Source organism: Narcine bancroftii, chromosome 3 (assembly GCF_036971445.1).
Source record: "Narcine bancroftii isolate sNarBan1 chromosome 3, sNarBan1.hap1, whole genome shotgun sequence".
Lineage (NCBI taxonomy): Eukaryota > Metazoa > Chordata > Chondrichthyes > Torpediniformes > Narcinidae > Narcine > Narcine bancroftii.
Window position 1 is genome coordinate 32399333 of NC_091471.1, and position 27295 is coordinate 32426627.

At 38.4% G+C, this 27295-nt stretch overlaps 1 protein-coding gene across 18 annotated transcripts in view; it reads right to left on the minus strand.

The window, feature by feature from the left end:
• The window catches only part of LOC138757050 (protein FAM53A-like), a 181706-nt gene that overhangs the window by 99165 nt on the left and 55246 nt on the right, over positions 1-27295 (minus strand). For 17 of the 18 annotated variants that reach the window (XR_011353311.1, XR_011353310.1, XM_069923726.1 and 14 more), the window contains 2 exons: positions 17087-17141; positions 13620-14416 (listed from right to left, as the gene is read on the minus strand). Coding sequence is in view for 16 of the 18 variants with exons in the window: in XM_069923726.1 (XP_069779827.1) it covers positions 13620-14416; positions 17087-17141 (852 nt within the window). In the remaining 2 variants the exon portion in view is untranslated. Of the gene's footprint in view, positions 1-1319; positions 1545-13619; positions 14417-17086; positions 17142-27295 lie in introns of those variants that run through there. The other variant, XM_069923723.1, reaches the window with a different exon arrangement.

Below are 27295 nucleotides of genomic sequence, written 5' to 3' on the forward strand. Positions count from 1 at the left end.
TCTGAATGGGCAACTAAAGCGGCATCGTCTGCAAAGAGTAGTTCACGGACGAGTTTCTCTTGTGTCTTGGTGTGAGCTTGCAGGCGCCTCAGATTGAAGAGACTGCCATCCGTGCGGTACTGGATGTAAACAGCGTCTTCATTGTTGGGGTCTTTCATGGCTTGGTTCAGCATCATGCTGAAGAAGATTGAAAAGAGGGTTGGTGCGAGAACACAGCCTTGCTTCACGCCATTGTTAATGGAGAAGGGTTCAGAGAGCTCATTGCTGTATCTGACCCGACCTTGTTGGTTTTCGTGCAGTTGGATAATCATGTTGAGGAACTTTGGGGGACATCCGATGCGCTCTAGTATTTGCCAAAGCCCTTTCCTGCTCACGGTGTCGAAGGCTTTAGTGAGGTCAACAAAGGTGATGTAGAGTCCTTTGTTTTGTTCTCTGCACTTTTCTTCGAGCTGTCTGAGGGCAAAGACCATGTCAGTAGTTCCTCTGTTTGCGCGAAAGCCGCACTGTGATTCTGGGAGAATATTCTCGGCGACACTAGGTATTATTCTATTTAGTAGAATCCTAGCGAAGATTTTGCCTGACCACTGACCACCGGCTGGTTCGCTGCAAGCTCAACCTTCACTTCAAGCCAAAGCCCAGGAACAATAAAGCCCCCAGAAAGAGGTTCAATGTTGGAAACCTGCAGTCAGACGAAGCGAGAGGAAACTTCCAGGCAAACCTCAAAGCAAAGCTCGACGATGCAACCCGCCTCACGGACCCGTCCCCTGAAACCCTCTGGGATCAGTTGAAGACTACCATACTGCAATCCACTGAAGAGGTACTGGGCTTCTCCTCCAGGAAAAACAAGGACTGGTTTGACGAAAACAGCCAGGAAATCCAGGAGCTGCTGGCAAAGAAGCGAGCTGCCCACCAGGCTCACCTTACAAAGCCGTCCTGTCCAGAGAAGAAACAAGCCTTCCGTCACGCATGCAGCCATCTTCAGCGCAAACTCCGGGAGATCCAAAATGAGTGGTGGACTAGCCTCGCCAAACGAACCCAGCTCAACGCGGACATTGGCGACTTCAGGGGTTTCTACGAGGCTCTAAAGGCTGTGTACGGCCCCTCACCCCAAGTCCAAAGCCCGCTGCGCAGCTCAGACGGCAAAGTCCTCCTCAGCGACAAGATCTCCATCCTCAACCGATGGTCAGAACACTTCCAATCTCTTTTGCAAAGTCCTCCTCAGCGACAAGATCTCCATCCTCAACCGATGGTCAGAACACTTCCAATCTCTTTTCAGTGCCAACCGCTCAGTCCAAGATTCCGCCCTGCTCCAGCTCCCTCAACAGCCCCTAAGGCTAGAGCTGGATGAGGTTCCCACCCTGGATGAGACATATAAGGCAATCGAACAACTGAAAAGTGGCAAAGCAGCAGGTATGGATGGAATCCCCCCAGAAGTCTGGAAGGCTGGCGGCAAAACTCTGCATGCCAAACTGCGTGAGTTTTTCAAGCTTTGTTGGGACCAAGGTAAACTGCCTCAGGATCTTCGTGATGCCACCATCATCACCCTGTACAAAAACAAAGGCGAGAAATCAGACTGCTCAAACTACAGGGGAATCACGTTGCTCTCCATCTATATATATATATATATATATATATATACCCATATACACACATACATATAGTTCGTGGTCAGTTTTATTCTCATTACATGTCTTCATCTCTCTGCTTGTTTTGTAGTTGTTCTGCAAATTTTCGTGCTTCCTCCGGATCCGAGAATAGTCTGTTTTGTTGCCCTGGAATAACTATTTTAAGTACCGCTGGGTACTTTAACATAAATTTATATCCTTTTTTCCATAGGATCGTTTTTGCTATATTGAACTCCTTCCTCTTCTTCAGGAGTTCAAAACTTATGTCTGGATAGAAAAAAATTTTTTGACCTTTGTATTCCAGTGGCTTTTTGTCTTCTCTTATTTTATTCATTGCTTTCTCCAAAATATTTTTTCTTGTTGTATATCTTAAGAATTTTACTAAAATGGATCTTGGTTTTTGCTGCGGTTGTGGTTTCGGGGCTAGTGTTCTATGTGCCCTCTCTATTTCCATTTCTTCCTGTAGTTCTGGTCTTCCTTGGACCCTGGGGATCCAATCTTTTATAAATTCTCTCATATTCTTGCCTTCTTCATCTTCCTTAAGGCCCACTATCTTTATATTATTTCTTCTATTATAGTTTTCCATTATATCTATCTTCTGAGCTAACAGCTCATGTGCCTCTTTAACTTTTTTATTAGATTCTTCTAATTTCTCTTTTAAGTCCTCTACTTCCATTTCTACGATTATTTCTCGTTCTTCCACATTATCCACTCTTTTTCCTATCTCTGATATGACCATTTCTATTTTATTCATTTTTTCTTCTGCACTCTTAATTCTTCTTTTTAATCTCATTAAATTCTTGTAATTGCCATTCTTTCACTGATTCCATATATTCTTTAAAAAAATATATATCCATTGTCCTGCCTTTCCCTTCTTCCATTTCTCTATGTTCTTCTTCTTCTTCCTCTGGGTTGACCATCTGTTGTTTCCTTGTTTTCTTTTTGCTCTCTTCTTTCTTGTTCTCGTTATTTTCTGTTCTCTTCCTGTTGCTGTGTTGCAGCTGTCACTCTCAGCTGTGGAGATCGACTCCTCAACTGCTCCCCACTCCCGTCAGTGTGCTTTTTTTCATGCGCGGCTGCGCACTTTTACTCGGCTCCGCGAGCCATTTTTGCAGTCCCGAGCTTGGGACTTCCACCGACCTGAGGGAGCGGGCTTCTCTCTCCGCGGCGGGCCTCCTCGGACAGGTAAGGCCTTCACCTTCTTCTTCCGACGTTCTTTCATCTTCTCTTCTTCCCGTTGCTTTCGACTTTTCTCTTTTCGTTGCCATTTTCTTCTCACCTTTACTTTTACTTTGTTTTAATTTTTATTCTTGTACCTTTGTGTTTTGTGCGTTTTTTTTTCAACTTTTCCGGAGAGGGCTGGAATTCCCTGACCGGCCACTACTCCATCACGTGACTCCTCTACAGTTGACTACCTTAAAGATAGTTCAGCACCCTTACAGAGGTTATTGAATATATCTTCACTAGCCATTTCTCGCCAGCTACTTAATAATAATAATAATAATAATAATTACAGCACGGAAACAGGCCATTAGGCCCTTCTAGTCCGCACCGAACCAAACACCCCTTTCTAATCCCACCTCCCTGCACAATGCCCATAACCCTCCATCTTCCTCTCATCCATATACCTGTCCAACCTTTTCTTAAATAATACAATTGACTCCGCCGCCACTATTTCTCCCGGAAGATCATTCCACACAGCTACCACTCTCTGAGTAAAGAAGTTCCCCCTCATGTTACCTCTAAACCTCTGCCCCTTAATTCTTAACTCATGTCCTCTTGTTTTAATCTTTCCTCCTCTTAACGGAAATAGTCTATCCACATCCACTCTGTCTATCCCTTTCATAATCTTAAATACTTCTATCAAATCCCCTCTCAACCTTCTACGCTCCAAAGAATAAAGACCCAATCTGTCCAATCTCTCCCCATACTCCAGATGCTTAAACCCAGGCAACATTCTGGTAAACCTTCTCTGCACTCTCTCCACTCTGTTTATATCCTTCCTATAATTAGGCGACCAGAACTGCACACAGAACTCCAAATTAGGCCGCACCAACGTCTTATACAATCTCAACATCACCTCCCAACTCCTATATTCCATGCAATGATTGATAAAGGCCAGCATACTAAAAGCCTTCTTCACCACCCTATTCACGTGAGTTTCTACCTTCAGGGAACGATGTACCGTCACTCCTAAATCTTTCTGCTCTTCTGTATTCCTCAATGCTCTCCCATTTACCACATATGTCCTATTCTGATTCTTCTTACCAAAATGAAGCACCTCACACTTATCAGCATTAAATTCCATCTGCCATTTTTCAGCCCACTTTTCTAAGCAGCCCAAATCCCTCTGCAATCCTAGAAAACCTTCTTCATTATCCACTATTCCACCTATCTTAGTATCGTCTGCATATTTACTAATCCAATTCACCACCCCATCATCTAGATCATTAATGTATATAACGAACAACAATGGGCCCAATACAGATCCTTGAGGCACACCACTGGTCACCGGCCTCCAACCTGACAGACAATTATCCACTACCACTCTCTGGCCTCTCCCTTTCAGCCAATGTTCAATCCATTTGACTATCTCAAAATTTATACCTAAAGACTGCACCTTCCTAACTAACCTTCCATGTGGTACCTTATCGAAGGCCTTACTGAAGTCCATATAGACAACATCCACTGCGCTACCCTCATCCACATTCCTAGTCACCTCTTCAAAAAATTCAATCAGATTGGTCAAACATGACCTTCCTCCCACAAATCCATGTTGAGTGCTCCTGATCAGACCCTGTCTATCCAGATGTTTATAAGTACTATCTCTAAGAATTTTCTCCATTAATTTACCTACCACAGACGTCAAACTTACAGGCCGATAGTTGCCAGGCTTCCTCCTTGAACCCTTTTTAAATAACGGAACCACATGCGCAATGCGCCAATCCTCCGGCACTATCCCCATATCTAATGACATTCGAAAAATTACTGCCAGAGCCTCTGCTATTTCCTCCTTCACTTCTCTCAATGTCCTGGGGAAGATCCCGACTGGTCCTGGAGACTTATCCACCTTTATATTCTTCAAAAGCCTTAAAACTACACCTTTTGTAATCTCTATATTCCTCATATTTACCCAATTTGCTTTTTTTATCCCACATCTCCCAATATCCTTCTCCTTAGTGAATACCGAAGAAAAGAAACTGTTCAATATCTCCCCCATTTCTCTAGGTTCCACACACAGTTTTCCACTCTGATTTTCTAAGGGACCAATTTTGTCTCTAGCTTTCCTCTTACCATTAACATATTTGTAGAACTCCTTTGGATTTGTTTTCACCCTGCTTGCCATAGTTTTCTCGTACCTTCTTTTAGCTTTCCTAATTCCTCTCTTAAGATTCCTCTTACATTCAATGTATCTTTCAAACATCTCCTTAACTCCATGCTTCTTATATCTAATGTACGCCTCCCTTTTTCTTCGAACCAAGTTTCCAATATTCCTTGAAAACCACGGCTCTCTCAAACCTTTTGCCCCTCCTTTTAACCTAACAGGAACATAAAGCTTTTGCACTCTCAAAATCTGATCTTTAAAAGACTTCCATCTCTCTACTACATCCTGCCCATAAAACAAATTGTCCCAATGCACACCCTGCAAGTCCTTTCGCATCTCCTCAAATCTAGCTTTTCCCCAATCAAAAACCTCAATCCTTGGCCCTGATTTCTCTCTTTCCATAATGACATTGAAGCTGATGGCATTATGATCACTGGACCCGAAGTGCTCGCCAACACTAACCTCCGTCACTTGACCCATCCCATTTGCCAACAGTAGATCTAACACTGCTCCTTCTCTGGTCGGCACCTCTACATATTGTTGTAAAAAACTATCTTGCACACATTTCACAAACTCTAACCCATCCATTCCTTTCACAGAATGTGTTTCCCAATCTATATGTGGAAAATTAAAATCTCCCATAATTACAACCCTGTGCTTATCACAAATATCTACTATCTCCCTACAGATTTGCTCCTCTAGGCCTCGGTCCCCTCCGGGTGGTCTATAATACACCCCTACAAGTGTAACCTCTCCTTTCCTACTCCTCAGTTCCACCCAAATAGCCTCCGTGGATGTGCCCTCTAATCTATCCTTCCTAGGCACCGCTGTAATATTTTCCCTGACAAGCAATGCAACCCCACCTCCTCTTGCCCCTCCGACTCTATCACACCTAAAACAACGAAACCCAGGGATATTCAGTTGCCAATCACATCCCTCCTGCAACCATGTCTCACTAATCGCTACCACATCATACTTCCAAGTATCAATCCACACCTTCAGCTCATCCACCTTTTTTACAATACTCCTGGCATTAAAATATATGAATTTCTCTAGCCTCACTGGCCAATTCACCATCAACAATATCAATCCATACATTTGCATGGTCCCCCAATGCACCCTCAATATGCTCGTTCTGCTGCAAGCCTCAAACCTGGTCTCAGCTGCAACACATCAGCAGATGTTCAACAATGGCAATGACATGAAGAACCGCATAACACTCCATGACATACTAACTCAATTTTCTTTTGCAGGTAAAAGGTACATGGTAACACGGTTAGCTTTGCAGTCAGCGCAACGCCTTTACAGTGCCAGAAATTGGAACCTGGGTTCGAATCCCCTGTTGTCTGTCAGGAGTTTGCATGTTTTCCCCATGTCTGCATGAGTTTTCCCCAGGGGTTCTGTTTTTTTCCCACCATTCAAAATGTGCCAGGGGTATAAGTTAATTGAGTGGCACAGACTCATGGGCCACAATGGCCTGTTACCATGCTGTATGTCTAAATTTAAACTTTAATAAATAAAATTTAAATTGAGGGAGCAGAAGGAAACTTATTGGCTAGGTTTAAAGAATTCATCGGTATTTCTCAATAATGGCAAAGGCAAGAAAGGTGAAGAAATCAGATTTACAGAAATACTGGAGGAACCCAGTCAGTCTGGCAGCACCCATAAGAGGTAAAGATGTAATACCAACGTATCGGGCCTTGACTACAATCACAGCATCTAAAGACTTCTGTGTTTCACTTAACGAAATCAGATAATATAAAACTTCTGATAAAGATTACTCAACATTGATGGGCCAGGCTAAAGAAAACGTCTCATTGTCACACAATGAAAATGCTTTGTGGATTGATGGGTCTTTATTCCATGAGTTTGGGAAGTCTGGTACTAAGTGTATTGGGTGCATCTTTTCGTGAAGCTAGAGTTCAGTTTTTTTTTGTGGAAGTAGCATCAACATCTAATAACAAGAACATTTCTGGCATCTAATATTTCAATTCGCATTGTATTTAAGCAGAAATATCTAGTAACTAAATGATGCAGTGGTCACGTTTAACTTAACTGCAATAATTACAGCAATGAACTACAAATGAAGAAGTTAAAAGGTTTCAGAAAGACAAACATTTTTTCATTTTTCTGCATTGCAGTTTGATTATATTTCTTTACTTGTTTGCATGTGTATGTTGAGTCAGTTCTTTTTGCACTACAATAAGGGATAATTCTACCTCACAAGCAAGAAAAAGAACCTCAGGGTTGCATGTGATGTCATGTACATACATGCATGTGATGTCATGTGCATCTTACCAAGTTACCATTCTGCTGGTTGCACATCTGGACATACATCTTCAACACCAACCTTAGAATCAGAACAGGCTGAAATCATCCTCCAAGGCCACCTGCTATTTCCCCCAAAAGGCAGAAAATTCCACCTGTCAGGTAGTTAATGACAATGCAGTGCCAATGTGCAAACCATCAGTGACATCCTGGACCATGCTTCAAGCCAGCAGTCAATGCAAAGCTTTACACTCACTGTCCATTTGCCTCTGGCAAAGCCAAATTAAATGGACCTCCCCTATAGAAAACATTGAAAATATTTGGGTGGATGAGCCTTCACTCACCTCACCATCTACACCTACTCCCCATCCCAATCCCAGAAGCTCCCTCTGCTCTGTATGTCCCTCCCAATCTTTTATAATGCTCTATTCTACAAATATCTTACCTATAATTGCCTGGGCACAAACTATCTGAATCTACCTGAGAGCTTACAAGTGAAAACACAGGAACACAAAATATTCCAAAGGAGGCAATTTTATTATCATATTATACAGCTAGAACAGTTCTTCTGCAAGCAACCCAGCAAATCAACCTAACATGAATTCAACAATACAAGTGCTTGGAGAGTTTGGTTATGGAGCAAATCAACATCTATCTCAGAAAGGAACTGGACCTACTTCAGTTCATCTATTGTCACAACAGCCCTCTTGCTGGCCCTCCACACTGTGTTCATTCAATTAGACCACAGGTTCACCTACATCAGGCTGTTCTCCCCATGACCTGCATGGGGATTCTCTGGTCTCCTCTCATCCTCCAAAACATACAGGGTTGGGAGGTTAATTGGGTGTAATTGGACAGCACAGGTTTTATGGAACAGAAGAACCTTCTATTGTGTGGTGTCTCTAAAATAAAATTTAAAAATGTTACGCTTTCATTTTTTGATAGGTTAAAAATTCTCATCTCTTCTGAGAAATTGACTAATATGTGAACTCCAAAATGTCATCGAGTGCATATAAACTCCTGGAAGAACTGTTGGAGTATGCATAATGCATGTCTGCACAATGTACAAAGGCAGGTTCCGAACATCAGATGTGCAATAATTTTTTTCACAGTGTAAGAACACTGGAGAATATTTCAGTCTGAGCTATCTTAATGTAGTTAAACGTTCGTATCACATCAGAAATGATCATGTGCTACTTAATGGGATCAGCAACTAATGTTAAGTTATTGCTAGTTCCATCCCATGCTCAAAATTTGGCAAGTCTGATCATCAGGCTGTGCTGCTACCTGTATACAAGAAGCAGCAAAGGGAAGGAAGGACTGGTGAGGTAAATCGTCAAACAATGGTCTGAGGATGCAGATGACATCTTGTACAACTGGATCGAGTCAGTAGACTGATCTGTATTCAAGGATTCAAAGTCAATTTGTAATTGAAAAGGTCAGAGTCAGGAGACCTAACCGTTTATAAATCCAAGTACGATCTTGCAAGATCAGGGAAACCAAGAGGCAGAACCACAAGTCTCACAAGAACACTGTCAACATTATCTAGACTCTTTATCAATTTCCACGTCACCATTGGGCTATGTCTTATCCATTAGCTCAACATAAAATTAGATCAGATACTATTTACTGTCAAATAATAAAACAGAAATATAATTCAGGTAAATGATCCTTTATCCAAAGTCTGGAAAGCTCCAAAATCTGGTAAGTGGGGAGAGAGGCGGCCGGCGCTTGGCGGGGGAGAGGTGGTCAGCGCTTGAGGGGGGAGAGGTGGTCAGCGCTTGGGGGGAGAGGTGGTCAGCACTTGGGGGGGAGAGGTGGTCAGCGCTTGGGGGGGAGAGGTGGTCAGCGCTTGGGGGGGAGGCGGCCGAGTGGGCTTTCTGAAATCCAGAAAAATCCAAAATTCGGAACACACTGTCCCCCAAGGGTTCCGGATAAAGGATCGTGTACCTGTATTATACAAAATTGTCTAATCAGTCAATACTGTTACGGGTTATATTATACATTATAAATATGTTTTTAAAAGAGATAGATTGTGGGGATTCGGTGTAGGTCACTTCACAAATAAATACTTACACTTCACATCTCATTTAAAAAGCAAGTGCTTTGCTGAAGCCAGACCAGCAGCTTTGCAAAAGACAATGGAACTGCTTTGGAAGGAACTTCAGAAGCAGATGCAAAAGTTAAAATCCAGGCTCAAGTGCTGATAAAGATCTTTCAAGGATTGGACTTGGAGCCTTGGGAGGAAGCTTGGCTCTTATAAGGAGGGGGGGGGGGGAGAGAGAGAGAGCTTTTGAGGCTGCAACATGGCAAGCTACAGGCTTGTTGAAAACCCCATTATGAAGACTAGTTGGGAGTTCTGAGTTCAGCCTGTTGTAAACCCTGTAGTCCTTACAAGAGGAAATGATTAGGTAGAGTGTTTCTCCTGAAATAAGGGAAACAAGAGGAACTTTGGGTGATCTGGAAGAACAGGTTATCATTTGGAAAACCCATGATGGGGCAAGTGTGTGCGTCTGTTTTTACGTTTAAAGAAAATTAAAAGCTACTTTTGTTTAAGTAACCATTTGTCTTAGTGAGTCCTTTGGGCTCGTATCAATACGCTTACCTCTTTTACACAGAGATCCTACTTAATTGACGTGTGAACGACCCGTGTTTAAAGTCAGGTCGGGACGTTCATGCTGAACCGAGAAAAGCCAGGTCAGTGCGACCTTTTATATAGCAACCCAGCACACCGGAGCAAAAGGAGATGGGACCTGCAGCATTACAGCATCGGCGTCCTGTGTGATGCATAATGTACGCACCAGGCAGTGACCTTCTCGTGACCAGATTCAAATTTGAATCTCACGCTGATAAGTCACACGCATTCAATGTTATCAAAACTTTCGACCGCCCTGGACCTGGGGAAGGTGGGTAAGCCTTTCAGGCAGGAGCTGATTCTACCTATCATGGCAGGTAATACACGAGATGAAAATGACTCCCCCATCCCATGTTCACACAGGCAAGTAAAGTGGTTAAAAGGCAGTTAATTCCAGTCTTTTAACTGCTGTGTAAAAGGGATATCTGATTACACCATGAACTCCAATGAGCAGGCTACATGCATTTGTGACCCTAGACTTGCTCAAACACTCATTCCAAGATAAAAACACTTCCACTTTGGAAAAACAATAGCAACAGTCTACTATTTAAATGGTGAAAAACTGAAGCACGATTGTCATGCAAAGTGATCTTGCAATGTTAGTTTGCAGGTGCAGAAGGTAATCAAGGCAACCAATGGGATGTTGGCCTTCATGGCTAGAGGGATTGAATTTAAGAGCAGGGATATACTGCTGCAACTGTACAGGGGTATTGGTGAGACTGCACCTGGAGTCCTGTTTGCAGTCTAGTCTCCTTACTTGAGAAAGGATACACTGACTTTGGAGGCAGTGCACAGGAGGTTCATCTTCTTGATTCCACAAATGAAGGAGTTATCTCATAAGGAGAGATCGAGTAGCATGGGTCTAAACTCACTGGAGTTCATAATGATAAGTGTGTGTGTGTGTGTGTGTGTGAGGTGGAGGGGCGCAGGGATGGAATCCCAGAGACAACATTATGAATGGGATATACATGATAGAGATAGGAAGTTTGTTTCCACTCAGGTGAGATTGGAACTAGAGGACATAACCTCAAAATCAGGGGAGTAGATTTAAATAAGATAAAGAGAATAGTGGATCTGTGGAATTCTCAGCTTCATTGAATGTATTTAAGACACAATTAGATAATATTTTTGAATAAGGGGAAATTGATGTTATAAGGTACAGTCGGATATCAACCATGATCTTATGAATGGTGAAGTAGGCTCACAACCCAGAGAGCCAACTCCTATTTCTAATGCAAGAGCTCTATCACAGCAAGCTCATTATAAAATGGTGGAGCAGACTCGATTGGCCTACTTCTCCTCCTACATCTTGAGAAAAGGCACTAGGAAGGTGGAAACCAAGTGCAAACCACAAAAATAGATAAAATAATCCAACAAATTTATACAGCTGCTTGTCAGACTCCATCTGTCCAATCTGTGAATCCCAAAAGACTCAGCCACTTCAAAGATTATAGAATACTGTGACAACATGTCATTCTCCATCCCTGGGGCTTGCAAAAGACAAATACTGGAACATGCAGGACGCTTGTAACAATGAATCAAGCTTAGGTAGCATCCTCCTTTCCTGAAACTATGATTGTAGAGAAAGATTAACAACGGCGAGAGAGCATGACCAATAAATCAAGTACGATGAAAACATGGATATATGTTACCTTTTACTGGGTCAGTATCCCAGTGTTACCAAGGTACTGATGAAAAGCCGCTACAAGAACCCCAGCATGTTAATAATGCCCATCACAATTGTAGCTACACAAAATATAAATTAATGTAACCTCATTAACATAATTTATATTTGAGGAATATTTCTATAAATCATTTTACATTTCAACAACGTCTCCTTTGTTCTTCAGACATTCTCAGGTACAATAGCAAAACCAAATTTCTAATACCCTTAAACAAGTTCAGCTGCTCGGACATAATTCTTCAGAAAGCATAAAGCAAACTTTAACAGTGTTCAAAAATAGTAAAAGCAAATATATTTTTCAGATCAGTACTAGGTCACCAAGATGAATTTTGAAATTTACAATAACATGTCTGTGCCAAAAGTCTAACACACATTCACATTGTTTGGGGGGGGGGGGGGTGCAGAAATAAAAGATAAACTGTGTGAAGTTTCTAGTTTCTATGATTTAATTATTGGCACCCAGACCAAGTTAATATGAGGACTCAAGTCCTAATTCAGAGAGGTTAACCATAAACTTCTTCATTAATGTATTACTGAAAGAGAATTGCCATCCATCAGTGGTGCTTCATTTCAATTAAGACTTCAAACTAAGGACTCAAAGGAACAAGTATAATGGTGTTACTTCAAAATGGAGGTATTCCCCTTGGTGTCATGGCCAATATTTATCCCTCACTCAATATACGTCCAAAAAAGATCTGGTCATTGCTGCATTGAATTTGTACAATTTCACGATCTATAAACTGATGTTTAATATATTCAGAAGTGACCAAAAGCCAAGGTATAAAGTTTTGAGTGGTCTCAATAAGAGATACGAACATTACTCTGCAAACCAATTCATTTGTTTTTCTCTGTACAATGCAAAGGTTTCTGGTACTCTAATTTCTGTAGTGTCAAAAGCATGCATTTGAAGTGCCAAAAACATCAAGTTGCAGTTACTGTATTAATTCTATCCAGAGATCTCTAAGAAAGCAGGATTTCCCCCCCAAAAAACTATTTACAAAATAAAAGTCCCTGACAATTGAAAACTATCTCAGTTCACACCAAGAATTGGCATTTAGATCCATTCCATGTAGCTTCAAAAATTTGGAAAAAATAAATCCTTTTATCCCCACAAAATTATATGAGGAAGATGTGGTGCAAAGCAGCTGTTCTTTGAACACAAAGAGTAAACCTGTCTTTGTTCAACTTTGCACCAAGTTATATGTTGGAAGCTAATGAAAAGAAAATCAATTTGCTTTTAAAACCTTTCCAAAACATGTTTTTTCAAAAAAAAATGTGTAAATGATTTGACTATGGTCCCAAATATTGTCACAATTTATAATTCCTGCTGTGTATAAAACAAACCCACAATTACTAACTGAATTTTCATCATATTCAAGCTGTAATTATTTAAAAATAGTACTTCGGTTCGCTTCAAAAGCTGCATTTTGAAGTCAGGCAGGTGTTACTGTGACAATAACATGGGTCAAGCCACGTTTTGCCATTCAATAATCGACGCTGGTTTTGCTACATTTTATTCCAATCACTCAAATACAAATAATGAGGTTTCTGTCCAGCGTTAACGATGACAATGACAGGGCGCTGGTTAAAATGAATCAACATTGTAAATAATTAAGTTCACCAAGATCAAGTTCAGTAAATTTATATACAGGTTCTAAGTACAAGATTAAAATTCAACCAAATGTTGCCAAAGTGAAACATTAACTTCTTGCTTTACTTTCCTCAGATACTGCACAACCTACTGAGCTTTTCCAGCATTTTGTTTTTATTTCAGATTTCCAGCATTATTTTTCCTCAGAGAAAAATGGTCATCCCTTCAGAAATCAAATGGGGTTTGTGTAGCTGTAGTGTAAATGGACAATTGATGGTCATCACTGACTAAATGGGACAAATGCTCGTGTCTGTTCTGTCTCCCATGACATCAAATGTTTGTATTTGGGATAAGGACTTTTTGCCTCTCATTTTCACACTTTCCCATCTGTGGACATTCCCATAAATAAGAAAATTGAACTTGAAGATTGGCAAAGGAAGAAAATTATTTATACACTAAAATATTAGCAATTTACTCCGTTCACAGCTTACCCTCGTCATCTTTAGAAAATCTAAAGAGGGTCGCGTCCACCTGGCATCTTCCTCCCGCCTGCGTTTCAGCCCACATTTCCTTTCATTCAGAACACAAGGCTGTGAACGGCATCGCAGCAATCCCTGTCGGCGGCTCAGCTCTGGTGTGGAGGTGGGCGAGCTACTTGCTGAAGGCAAGAGATTTGCAGTCTCTGTAATGTGTTCCTGTGAAAGTGACAGCCGCCTCCTTGGGTTAAAATCAAAAGGTCCTGCAGAGTTCCAACGAACACTTGATGTGCTTCCCTCACTACTGTCTACAAAACCGCTGCTGGCAGAGGAGGGTCTTGGTACTGGTGAAGTATTGAAGCTGGTGATATTAAATATACTGTTGTTAAGAGATAATGTGTGTTTACTGGTATGCTGAAGCATATTGATGCTTGTGCTTCGTTGTAATGTGGCACTTCCATGGCTGTTGCAGCGCTGTAAAGTTGCACTACCACCACTGTTGCACCGCCGTTTCGACACAGGAGTCCAGACCTTGGAACTACAGGGTTTCCATGGGGATCGGCACCGGGACAATTCATCAGGCTCTGAAAGAGACCTGCAATGTCGTTTAGTAGGAGGTGCCAAGGGAACACTCGAGTTCTCATTGAGATTCAGCTCACTGATCCAGCCGGAGACAGAGGTTTTATTCATGTTGATCTGCCATTGTAACCCAACGTGGTCTGCAAGGCACGTTGAGAAAGGAAAAGCCACATTGCGATTTGTTTCATCTTTAATCGGACAAGTTCTATTAACGAGTGCCCATGGACTTCCTTCTATTTGAGAAAAATGAAAACAAGGTTAATAATTTTTCATGCCTATTCGTAAACAATTTGGAATGAACAATGGAAGCATCTGCAATTATTCATACATAACAGCACAATGCACTATTACATCAAGAACTACTAAAACATCAAGGCCAGTGGAGCAATCATCTTTAACTTTTACCGTAATTAGGATAAGAGGAAAAAGGAATGAAGCATCTTGTTATAACTAGTCTTTGTCTAACACATGCAAGTAGTATATGGCATACATGTTAGATATACTAGATTAAATAAATTGCCCATGTTTTCAGCAAGAAAGTCACAATTCAACTTTTATGTTATAGTTTAAAAGTCACTGAACATGAATGCCCAGATTAATATGGTGACTGGACTATTCCTCCATTCTCCATCAGGCCCCTTTACTCCAGCTTCACCCAATATCATAGAATTAATTAGTTAAGAACTGAATTATCTCTTTGAAAAGAGCAAGGATGGTGCACATTTAAAGAATATAACCTGAAGCTTAAGGGAAGTTTGGGCTATGTGGAAGTGACTGTATTATTTGTTTTATCTTTACAATTGAGTTAAAAATAAATTTAAAGCAAAACACCCAATTACCCCTATTTGAGGACAAGAAAAACATTTACAGTTTAGTCATCACCCCAGTTTACAACAATACTGGGCCCACAATTTTGGATGGCAAATTTTACATTATGAGGAAATACCAACACCCATTGAAGGAGAAGCCACAAGAATCAGGATTTAACAAGTGGTAATAATTAAGGCACTTTCCTTCAGTGGCATTATGTAGCATTATGTGCAGAATTCAGTCCAATGCATCATTTGGCCAATTTATGAACATTTAGCTTGTTTATTAACAGATCCATGGAAATTCCCATTAGCCTGGACGCAATGAATTGTGTTCTCCACCCTGAGCAATGGCACTTAACAATCTTAATGGCAGCCAAGTGACAAGTGTTTTTTCTAAATTAAAAAAATGTTATGCTTCACTTTTACTTGACTTGAAGTCGCTCTGATTCTTAGATTTAGCCTTCATTTCAAGAATCCGACCTTTTTTTTTAAATCTTGCCCATATTGTCTTTCCTCCAAGAAAGTGGAAGTAGTCTTTTCATTGGGCTGGATCCTCAAACTAGCTAAAAGGACGAAAGTCTGGATTGCCCAGAATGATTCAGCACTTGCAAGTGAATTAGTTATTTTCTTAATAGACCTCCATTTTTCTTGCTCTGGTTTGTAACTTTTTGTAAAGTAAAAAAGTTACTTTTTTAAACATTTTTGTTCATGCACAGAGGGAAAGTGATGATGGTTCATACGTAGTTTCTATCAAGCACTAAAGATATTTATATTTTTCTTTTATGAACTAATGGGTAACTACTGCCCATCCTCTTTACCTTTGGTCAAGTGGTTTGCAGGCCACTCAAGAGTCAAAAACAGTGCTGAGATTCTGGAATTACATAGACTACACAACAGGTTTGTTTCATTTAAGGATAATCAATCAATCAGATGATCTTATAATCTATTAACTTAATAGTCACTATTAAATATGTGAGCGTTTAAATTACAATTTAATAATGTTTAAACTTCCTGGAGTCCTCGAGAGAGAGAGAGAGATTTTGAATCATAACCGAGACCATTTTTAGTCCTCAGGATTACTAGTCCAGTAATTTAACTCATCTAGTTTACTGAAAATTGCTACAAAGCTCTTTACTACAAGCATGTCTAGGTTGCAAAACCCCAGTCCTGATCGCTGGCGCTGTAATGGCGTTGTGCTAACCACTACATCAACTGTGCCATCAAAACCAGATTTAAGCTCTGATATAACTGATTGATTGGAGCTACAACCTTCCAAGGTTAATAGAATCTTCATGAACTGCAGCATTTAGAACAATACTGCAGCACAATTCATAGGCAATTTATTTACACCGTCAGACTTCTCTCCATAAAACCAGTATGGAGGTGAAGAGCTAAGAGCAGGAACAGAATACAAGATATACAAATTAGGAAAAGTACTATTGATACCAATTCCAGATTCCATTCAAATATGTTCTCTCCTGCCCTCCCACCCATGTCCACCTGTAACCTCTTGCCTGTGGTCCTCCTCCTGCCCCTTCCAACCCCCCACCCCATTGTGTTGTTCAGGGACCTGCTTGCTTTATGCTCATACCTTGACAAAGGGATCAAGCCCAAAATGTTGGTTGTGTATCTTTACCATACAGAACACTACAAGACCTACTGAGTTTCTCCAGTATTGAACTACAATCACAGCATCTGTAGCCACTGTGATTGTAGTTTATTGCATAAAAGTGCTGGAGAAATTTGTCATTTTAAAATAGAACTTTTAACTACTTTGCTGAGGTCATATGGTTCTCTCACCTTTTCTAATTATGCCTTTGTGAACTGACCTGGTACACTATTTTAAATATCCTATAAAAATGCAATGTACTATTCATATACTTATGCCCAAAGAGGATCTCAAAGGACAAAGAAGTGGGTAATTGATGTAGTATGCATAATTAAACTGGCTGCTGGAACGGATTACTGGCTTACTCAGACTTGTTCTATTCTGGCGCTTCTCACTGAAGTTGCTAGAAATGCTGCAAAACTCTGTAATACTATATTTATTCTGAAGCATCTGCCTGGGAGAAAAATGCAAAACAAACTTACCATCAATTTCATATGGAAACAAGCTGCCACTTTTGTTCAGTGTCTCAGATGAGTGCTGAAATTAACCAAAGGAAAAAATAATTGAATACCATGAAAATAAAAGTGGTGGAAAAATTCAATGATTTTAACAACTAAGCAACAAAGATTTGCACCAGATATTAGATGTAATTTCTGAGCTTGCCAGAAAAGCTGTTTTTTTTTTTAAAAACACAAATGTTTTTAAACATAAATATCACTCTGAATCACAAATGTAAAAAGATTGTTAACTTAATCGTTTCAGTAGATTAAGATTTGCCTATCCAGGTCAGAATAGTAGTCCCAGCGTTTAATCTGATGTTCACCAATTATTAAAAGAAATTCTTCTATACTTCTTGGAAGTTGCCTACCAATTATGTGCCTTTGTTATGAAGGAAAAAAAACTGCTGAAGCAGGTGTTACACAAAGAACATGACAAAAATAATATTTTAACATTAATTGATACCATCTCCTTCAAAAAGTCCACGTGATGAGAAACATGCATACAGGCTTGCATTCAGAAAATTAATCTCTGACGCATTTCACACAATCTTGGCGTGCCCTATGTATCAACCAAGCAGAACCCAATTGTTAACGAGCTTTTAAGAAATAAAAATATACCTGAACAGAGCATTGACCTTTTGCACAACATGCATTTTCATTAAACATCATTGAGCAACTTAGCTCAAAATACAGTGCTCCCAAACCTATTAGTTACTGGAATTCTGAATGCAGACATATACAGAATTTTATAATAGACAATTTTACTACAACAGCAAGTATAAACTACAAGCAACTAGCCCAATATCTTCAAATCACAAAATAAAAATCTATTTATTTGCTGAAATAAAATACACAAAATCTGTGAAGAAATATGATTTAATAAGCCCTTTCAATGTTAAAAGGAAAATGAACACCAAGTAACTTAGTTCTGTCAAAAGCATTGTTTCAACATTTCAACTATAAATTCATATCCTCCCAAACAATTTTATCACTATTGCATAAACTAACTGATAAAATGGATGAAGGGAAGCACACAATGTGGTGCAAATGGACTATCAGGCGGCTTTTCAGAAGGTGCCATATAAAACTGAAGCACGTTGCACTAAAGGGCACAGATAGCGAGGATACAAAAAAAAAGCTGAGTAGCAGAGACCAGTGTTAGAGAGGATGAAGATAAATCGTGCTATTCCCAGATTGGTATGGTGATACTTTATTTTTATAAATTACTTGAGACTTGGGAGAACAAGCCATAATATCTAGGTAAACAAGAAATCTGCAGGTCACATAGCAGTCGACATTTTGAGCCACAATATCAAACTTTGCAAGTGACACAAAAACAAGCAATATTCTTGACTTCAAAAAGTGACAAATGTAGCTGTGAAGTGATGAAAGGGATAATTGATAGTATTATCAAATGCCACTCGATAACAACCTGCTTAGAGCTCAGTTAACCTCCAGCATTAGCTGTTTCCCTCTCCATAGGTGCTGCCTTGATTGATGAATATTTCTTCATTTTCTATCAACAATTAATGGTATGAAACCAAAAGTATTTTGTTTTCATCAACTGAGTTCCTTCCCAAAATAGATACTAGGACCATGAACCATTGTGTTTTGAACTTTGCACTGCCATAATTCAGTATTCAAGAATTAGAGGCTGGTCCTAATGGTTAGAGCAACTGGAATCCAAGGTATATTGGCAAATTGGATCCAAAATTGGTTTGGCAATAGGATACAAGAGGATGATGGCGAAAGAGTGCTTTTAATGATTAAAAGCCTATGACAAGTGTACCACAACAATCTATGCTGTGATCCTTGCTGTTTGTAAAGATCATATTATGAAGGAGCAGAATTGGGCCATTTGTCACATTTAGCCTGCTCTGCCATTCAAATGAAGCCTGATATATTTTTCCTACCCCCAATTTGCTGCCTTTTCCATGTAACCTTTTCTATATACCTTACTACTCAAGAGCCTAGCAACTTCCACTTTAAATATACCAAATTACTTTGCTACCACAGCTTCGATGTGAATGTAGGAGAATCAAAACAAACTTGATGGTAGGAATTTTGAATTGAGACCAAATTTTAATCCAATGTGAGAAATCGCCTCTGGGCAACCCTGGATCCATAACTGAACCATAATCAAATTCTATTTAAAACTTCGTTGACTGTCTGTTACAAGAGACAAGTATTTGTGCAATTGAAAAAAAAATTCAAGAATCTTCCTGAACGTTAGTTTGTCTGAGTCACTAAATAATCAATTTTGCCACAGGTGTATCTTCTAATTAAACTACTTTAAAGGTGCCAGTAATTGAATTGCATACAATTAAAGAACAGATTTTTTTGGCACTCCCTGAAGAGCTACAGTTAAAACTCCACTGTGTCAAACCAGCTGGAAGCACATGTATTACACACAGAACCATGTTTATCTATAATACAGAACGGAAGATGCAAAAAAGAAAGCTGCTTTATGACAGAAAATATCAGACACGAGTAGTCAAATTTTTGCCATTTCTTCAAGAGACACATAGACCAAGCTCCAAAGGCACAAGAAATCCCCTTCAGCTCCAGAAAGACCAATAGTTGAGGAAAAATAATCAATAAACTAGCCATATTTTCTGAGCAAAAATAGTGGAATTGATGTCCAGCTTCTTTAAATCAATCTTTAGTGAAAAACAGTCAATCTCCACAAGGGATTTAACAATGTACCGTAAATTCTCAGCAAACCCTTGGTCACGGCACCAGTTTTCCTTGGACTAACCTTTAAGCTTGAGCACCAGCCAAAATCTTTTGCAGGTTTTAGTTTGTTGTATTGGAATGCAATTTCAGAGCCAAAGCTGTCGCTTTTTTTAATTTTTTTTATTTTTCACACTATAAACCATATTGATCAAGATACATACATTTTCCTTCTTAAATATATACAGTGTCGTTTTCTCCCCCCCACCCCCCACTCCCTCCTCTCCTCCCTATCTCCCCTCCCATTTATTTAAAGTTCAGAATATATGCAGACTGAGACTTGAATGTTCTTCTCAATCAGTGGGTCTGATTATTAAAAGCCACTGTGATTCTACTTGAGAAGCAAGAGGACATAAATTCTCCTTATCTCTTTACAGTGTTGTAAAAATTTGGTACACAATTGTAATCAATTGCAGACAGTTGTGGAAGATTCTTTCTTTTATTTGTGGTAAATCTGAGCAAGAATGTGCTATAAGATTTTAAATATTCTGGGTGCCAAGTATGCAAGGTAATCTAAATTAACATCACATTCACTTTGGAAAATGGAACATTGAAGCTTTAGAAAGTAGACCAGTTTGTTGGGAAGCATGATTTTATCTGGCATGGAATCATTTAAAGGTCTTTTCTATGATATACTAGAATATGATCAAATGAGTTGAAAAGGGACTGAAGCAGATAGCAAAGCTGAGCTTTTATTTTTATTGGAGGCCCTTTCAAAATTCCCGCTGCCTGCTTTAGGGTAGCAAGGAAATCTAACCTTACCAATTTTGAATCTGCCATTTAACAGAAAGTAACTTGTACAAAATAGAAACTGTATGTCACAGAAGGAGTCATATCAACTGGCATTAAAGGACTTCTCTGAAAATGGATGAAAATTGCTAGATCACAGAGGACGGAAATGTGATAAAATTTAAAAAGAACTGACCTGAGTAAAGTGAGCAGCAGGCTTGGGTATCTGAATAAATAAATTATATAGAGCAATCTTTAGAAGTGCTCTTTGTTCATGTAACAGTTTCCCTCTTTAATCAAAAAAGGTTAAAGGTTACTCAACTGATTAAGTTCTCCATATATTTTTTAAAAACCCGGAAAGGCAAATAAACATACCCTCTGGCCAAATTCAACATCTTAGAATTCTAGCGACACTGGCCAAGACCACTTTCACATCAACAAATCAATGGGCCACTGTCAAAAATGCTTTGGGCAAATTCCAATATTTAGGAAAAAAATATTAAAGCAGAATTTTCACAAGTGCTCAATCTTCTGAATCCTTCAATGTATATAATCCAACAACAATCTGTCTACTTTAGTCAAGAAGATGGTTGTGTGGAAATGTCCCAATGCTGTTGTCAAAACCCCAAAGCCAGGCTTGAAACTTCCATTCTGATATTATGTAATACATTTCTCAGTGCAAATTTACAGCAAATAACCAGATAGAAATGATGTAGTCATATGAATTAATACTGCAGAATATGTTCACATCAATTTCAATCTGAAAAGTACTCACAAGAGTTCTGAAGTTTCCTTACTTACTAAAATATGCATTCCACAGCTGCAAATAGATTGCCAGAATCCCCCAGTATGGCTACAATAAAATCCACTTGTTTACCTTGTCCTTTCTCATTTCCCCATATCCTCTGATATCTTTGCTTAACAATACAAGTATTATATTGCCGCAGTCGTATATTTACCTGTGTTGGGAACAGTGCTGGTCACCGCTGATATCGTAAGCAAAGGGACGCACATGCACGGGTGTGCTAAGTGTCAGTATAAGGCAGTGAGCCAATGGAAAGGTCAGTGGGGTTTAGCTGGGTGGCATTGGGGAGTTGAAGAATTAATGTTGTGTCTGCAGAAAATAGAAAGTCGACTCCATGGTGCGCTGGAAGAAATGAATGAGTGTACTCTTTATTTGTAATCTGGGGTAAATCAATGCTGTCACAGTACCTTTAATTTAAAATCGAACGTGATGAGGATAAATGCCTTACAGGAGTAGTTGAGGAGGTCAAACTGGAGATTCCCCCTTTTTATTAATAATGCATCAGGATGGTTCACGATCCTCGAAGTACATTTCTCTACCCTCAGTGTGATGAGTCAGAAAACTAATTACGGAATCTTTTACCTGACCTCATGTTAAATAAGATGTTGGATTTTGGACAAGAACTTGCTTGGTGTGTCAATGCTCTAAAGCCTCCAGACACACGAAATCCAAGCTGGGGGATTTTGCTGTTCTGGATAGCCATTTCCAGCACGTGCACCTGGACTTGGTAGGCCTGCTTCTGTCACCTTTTTTTTAATTTTTTTATTTTTCACACTATAAACCATATTGACCAAGATACAGACAGACATTTTTTCTCTTGAATATATACAGTGTCATTTTCTCCCCCTTTTCCCCCCTTCCCATTTATTTGAAGTTCAATCTATAAGATACATTAAACCCGTTAAACAATGTTGTCACTTAATAAAAATAAACAAGAAATTTTACTGAGTCAGTTCATTTCTTTGTCTTCTCCTTCTGTCATTTTAGGTGGTGGAGGTCCATGGTAGGATTTCTCTATTGTGTTTCATGTATGGCTCCCATATTTGTTCGAATATTGTGATGTTATTTCTTAAATTATATGTTATTTTTTCTAATGGAATACATTTATTTATTTCTATGTACCATTGCTGTATTCTCAAGTTATCTTCTAATTTCCAGGTTGACATTATACATTTTGTTGCTACAGCTAGGGCTATCATAACAAATCTTTTTTGAGGTCCATCCAAATCGAGTCCAAATTCTTTATTTCTTATATTACTTAGGAGGAAGATCTCTGGGTTTTTTGGTATATTGCTTTTTGTGATTTTATTTAATATCTGGTTTAAATCTTCCCAAAATTTTTTCACTTTCTCACATGTCCAAATTGCATGAATTGTTGTTCCCGTTTCCTTTTTACAGCGAAAACATCTGTCTGATACTGTTGGGTCCCTTTTATTTAACTTTTGAGGTGTGATGTATAGCCTGTGTATCCAGTTATATTGTATCATGCGTAACCTTGTGTTTATTGTATTTCTCATAGTTCCGGAGCATAGCTTTTCCCATGTTTCATTCTTTATCTTTATGTTTAGATCTTGTTCCCATTTTTGTTTAGGTTTACCATTTGTTTACTCGTTCTTCTATTCTTACAGTTTGATGTACATGTTTGTTATAATTTTTTTAATTATCATTGTGTCTGTAATCACATATTCAAAATCACTTCCTTCTGGTAACCTCAGACTGTTTCCCAATTTGTCCTTCAAGTAGGTTTTCAGTTGTTGGTATGCAAACATTGTATCGTGAGTTATATTATATTTATCCTTCATTTGTTCAAAGGATAATAATTTATTTCCCGAAAAACAATTTTCTATTCTTTTGATCCCTTTTCTCTCCCATTCTCTGAAGGAAAGGTTATCTATTGTGAAAGGGATTAGTTGATTTTGCGTCAATATTAATTTTGGTAGTTGGTAATTTGTTTTATTCCTTTCTACGTGAATCTTCTTCCAAATGTTGAGCAGATGTTGCAATACTGGTGAATTTCTACGTTGCACCAATTTTTCATCCCATTTATATAATATATGTTCAGGTATCTTCTCTCCTATTTTATCTAGTTCTAATCTGGTCCAATCTGGTTTTTCCCTTGTTTGATAAAAATCTGATAGGTATCTTAATTGTGCGGCTCTATAATAATTCTTAAAATTTGGTAGTTGTAAGCCTCCTTGTTTGTACCATTCTGTTAATTTATCTAGTGCTATCCTCGGTTTCCCCCCTTTCCATAAGAATTTCCTTATTATTTTCTTTAATTCCTTGAAGAATTTCTCTGTAAGGTGAATTGGTAATGACTGAAATAGGTATTGTATCCTTGGGAAGATGTTCATTTTAATACAGTTTATCCTTCCTATCAGTGTTAGTGGTAAGTCTTTCCAGTGCTCTAAGTCGTCTTGTAATTTTTTCATTAATGGATAATTTAGTTTATATAGATGGCCTAGATTATTATCTAGTTGTATACCTAGCTATCGGATTGCTTGTGTTTGCCATCTAAATGGTGATTCTTAAACTTTGTGAAATCCGCATTATTCATTGGCATTGCTTCACTTTTATTTGCGTTGATCTTGTACCCCGATACTTCTCCATATTCCTTCAATTTCCTATATAATTCTTTCATTGATATTTCTGGTTCTGTTAAGTATATGTCATCAGCAAATAGACTGACTTTATATTCCTTCTCTTTTATTTTTATCCCTCGTATTTTATTTTCTGTTCTTATCAGTTCTGCTAGTGGTTCTATAGCTAACACGAACAGTGAGGGAGATAGTGGACATCCCTGCCTTGTTGATCTGCTTAATTTAAATTAGTTTGATATATATCCATTTACTGTCACTTTCGCCAATGGCCCCTTATATAATGCTTTAATCCAATTAATATATTTCTCTGGTAGGCTGAATTTTTGTAGTACTTTGAATAAATAATTCCATTCTACTCTGTCAAAGCAACCGCTACTGTTGGAGTTTTATTTCCTTCTTCTGCATGAATTAAGTTAATAAATTTACAGATATTGTCCATTGTTCGTCTTTTTTTAATAAATCCAGTTTGGTCTATTTTTACTATTTTTGGTACATAGTCAGCCAATCTGTTTGCTAATAGTTTAGCTATTATCTTATAATCTGTGTTAAGTAGATATATTGGTCTATATGATGCTGGTGCTAGTGGATCTTTCCCTGTCTTTGGTATTACTGTAATTATTGCTGTTTTGCATGAATCTGGTATGTTTTGTGTTTTTTCAATCTGGTTGATTACTTCCAGGAGGGGAGGAATGTTTTATAGAATTCTATTGGGAGTCCATCCTCTCCTGGTGTTTTATTTTTCGGTAGTTTTTTTAATATCTCCTGTAATTCTTCTATTTCAAATGGTTTTATTAATTTATTTTGCTCCTCTGTTTGTAATTTCGGTAGTTCAATTTAAGTTAGAAATTCATCTATTTTGTCTTCTTTCCCTTCATTTTCAGTTTGATATAGTTGTTCGTAGAATTCCCTGAAGTTTTCATTGATCTCTGTTGGATTATATGTAATTTGTTTGTCCTTTTTACTTAATGCCAATACCATTCTTTTAGTTTGTTCTGTCTTAAGCTGTCACGCTACAATTTCGTGCATTTTTTTCTCCTAGCTCATAATATTTCTGTTTTGTCTTCATTATGTTCTTCTCCACCTTATATGTTTGTAGTGTTTCATATTTTATTTTTTGTCTGCCAATTCTCTTCTTTTAGTTGTATCTTCCTTTATTGCTAATTCTTTTTCTGTATTTGCTATTTCCCTTTCCAACTGTTCTGTTTCCTGATTGTAGTCCTTCATCTTAGTTACATAACTTATTATTTGCCCTCTGATGAACGCTTTCATTGCGTCCCACAGTATAAACTATCTTTCACTGATTCCGTATTTATTTCAAAATACATTTTAATTTGTCGTTCAATTAATTCTCTAAAATCCTGTCTTTTAAGTAGCATGGAGTTTAATCTCCATCTATACATTCTTGGTGGGATGTCCTCTCGCTCTATTGCCAATAACAGGGGTGAGTGATCCGATAATAGTCTAGCTTTATATTCCGTTTTCCTAACTCTCCCTTGAATGTGGCTGATAACAGGAATAGGTCTATCCTTGAGTACGTTTTGTGTCTACCCGAATAATATGAATATTCCTTTCCCTTTGGGTGTTGTTTCCTCCATATATCCAAAAGTTGCATTTCTTGCATCGATTTAATTATAAATTTGGTTACTTTGTTCTTTCTGTTAGTTTTTTTTCCAGTTTTATCCATGTTTGAGTCCAAATTAAGGTTAAAATCCCCTCCTATTAGTATGTTCCCTTGCGTATCTGCTATCTTCAAAAAGATATCTTGCATAAATTTTTGATCTTCTTCATTAGGTGAGTATACATTGAGTAAATTCCAAAATTCTGAATTTATCTGACATTTTATCATTACGTATCTCCCTGCTGGATCTATTATTTCCTCTTCTATTTTGATTGGTACATTTTTATTGATTAATATAGATACTCCTCTGGCTTTTGAATTATATGATGCTGCTGTTACATATCCTATCCAATCTCTCTTTAATTTCTTGTGTTCCACTTCAGTTAAGATGTGTTTCTTGTACGAATGCTATATCAATTTTTTCTTTTTTCAGTAAATTTAACAGTTTCTTCCTTTTGATTTGGTTATGTATTCCATTAATATTTAAAGTCATATAGTTCAACATAGTCATTTCATACTTTGTTTATCTTTCCTTTCCATTTCCTCATCACCACCTTCCCTTCTTATCCATTTCTGCTTTCTTTTTTTGAACACTTTATAAGACAACATTTCTAAAACATAAAATATTTCCACTATTCTCATATCTAAAATTCCTTTAACCCCAATAGTCCCTCCCCTTTCTGAGTTGCCCTTTGTCCCTTGTCGGGCAACCACATCTCCCCTCTCCATTTGGATTTGCGAATCCGCTCGCAAGCGTCAACTGATTTTGCAGTGACTGTTATTCTTCCCCACCCAGCCCCCACCAGAAAAGATGTTAATCTTCATATATAACAAAGGTCACTCTTAATTGCCTCCTTACTTCCTTTCTTCCCTTTCTTTCCCTTCTTAGTTCTTACTTCTACTCTATTTTTTAAAAATATATATATAGTTTGTTGTCATTTTTGTTCTTGTTACATCTCTTCATCTCTGTCTGTTTTGTAGATGTTCTGCAAATTTTCGTGCTTTTTCCGGATCCAAGAATAGTTTGCTTTGCTGACCCGGGATAACTATTTTAAGCACCGCTGGGTATTTTAACATAAATTAAAAACCTTTTTTCCATAGGGTCGTTTTTGCTGCATTAAACTCCTTCCTCTTCTTCAGGAGTTCAAAACTTATATCTGGATAGAAAAAAATTTTTTTGACCCTTGTATTCCAGTGGTTTTTTTGTCTTCTCTTATTTTTTTCATTGCCTTCTCCAATATATTTTCTCTTGTTGTATATCTTAGGAATTTTACTAGAATGGATCTTGGTTTTTGTCGTGGTTGTGGTTTAGGGGCTAATGTTCTGTGTGCCCTTTCTATTTCCATTTCTTCCTGTAATTCTGGCCTTCCTAGGACCCTGGGGATCCATTCTTTTATAAATTCTTCATCTTCCTTAAGGCCCACTATCTTTATATTGTTTCTTCTATTATAATTTTCCATTATATCTATCTTCTGAGCTAACAGCTCCTGTGTTTCTTTAACTTTTTTTATCAGATTCTTCTAATTTCTTTTTTAAGTCATCGACCTCCATTTCTATGGCTGTTTCTCGTTCTTCCACCTTGTCTACTCTTTTTCCTATATCTGTCATGATCATCTCTAATGTATTCACTTTTTCTTCTGTACTTTTTATTCTTCTTTTTATTTCACTGAATTTTTGTGTCTGCCATTCTTTTACTGTTTCCATAC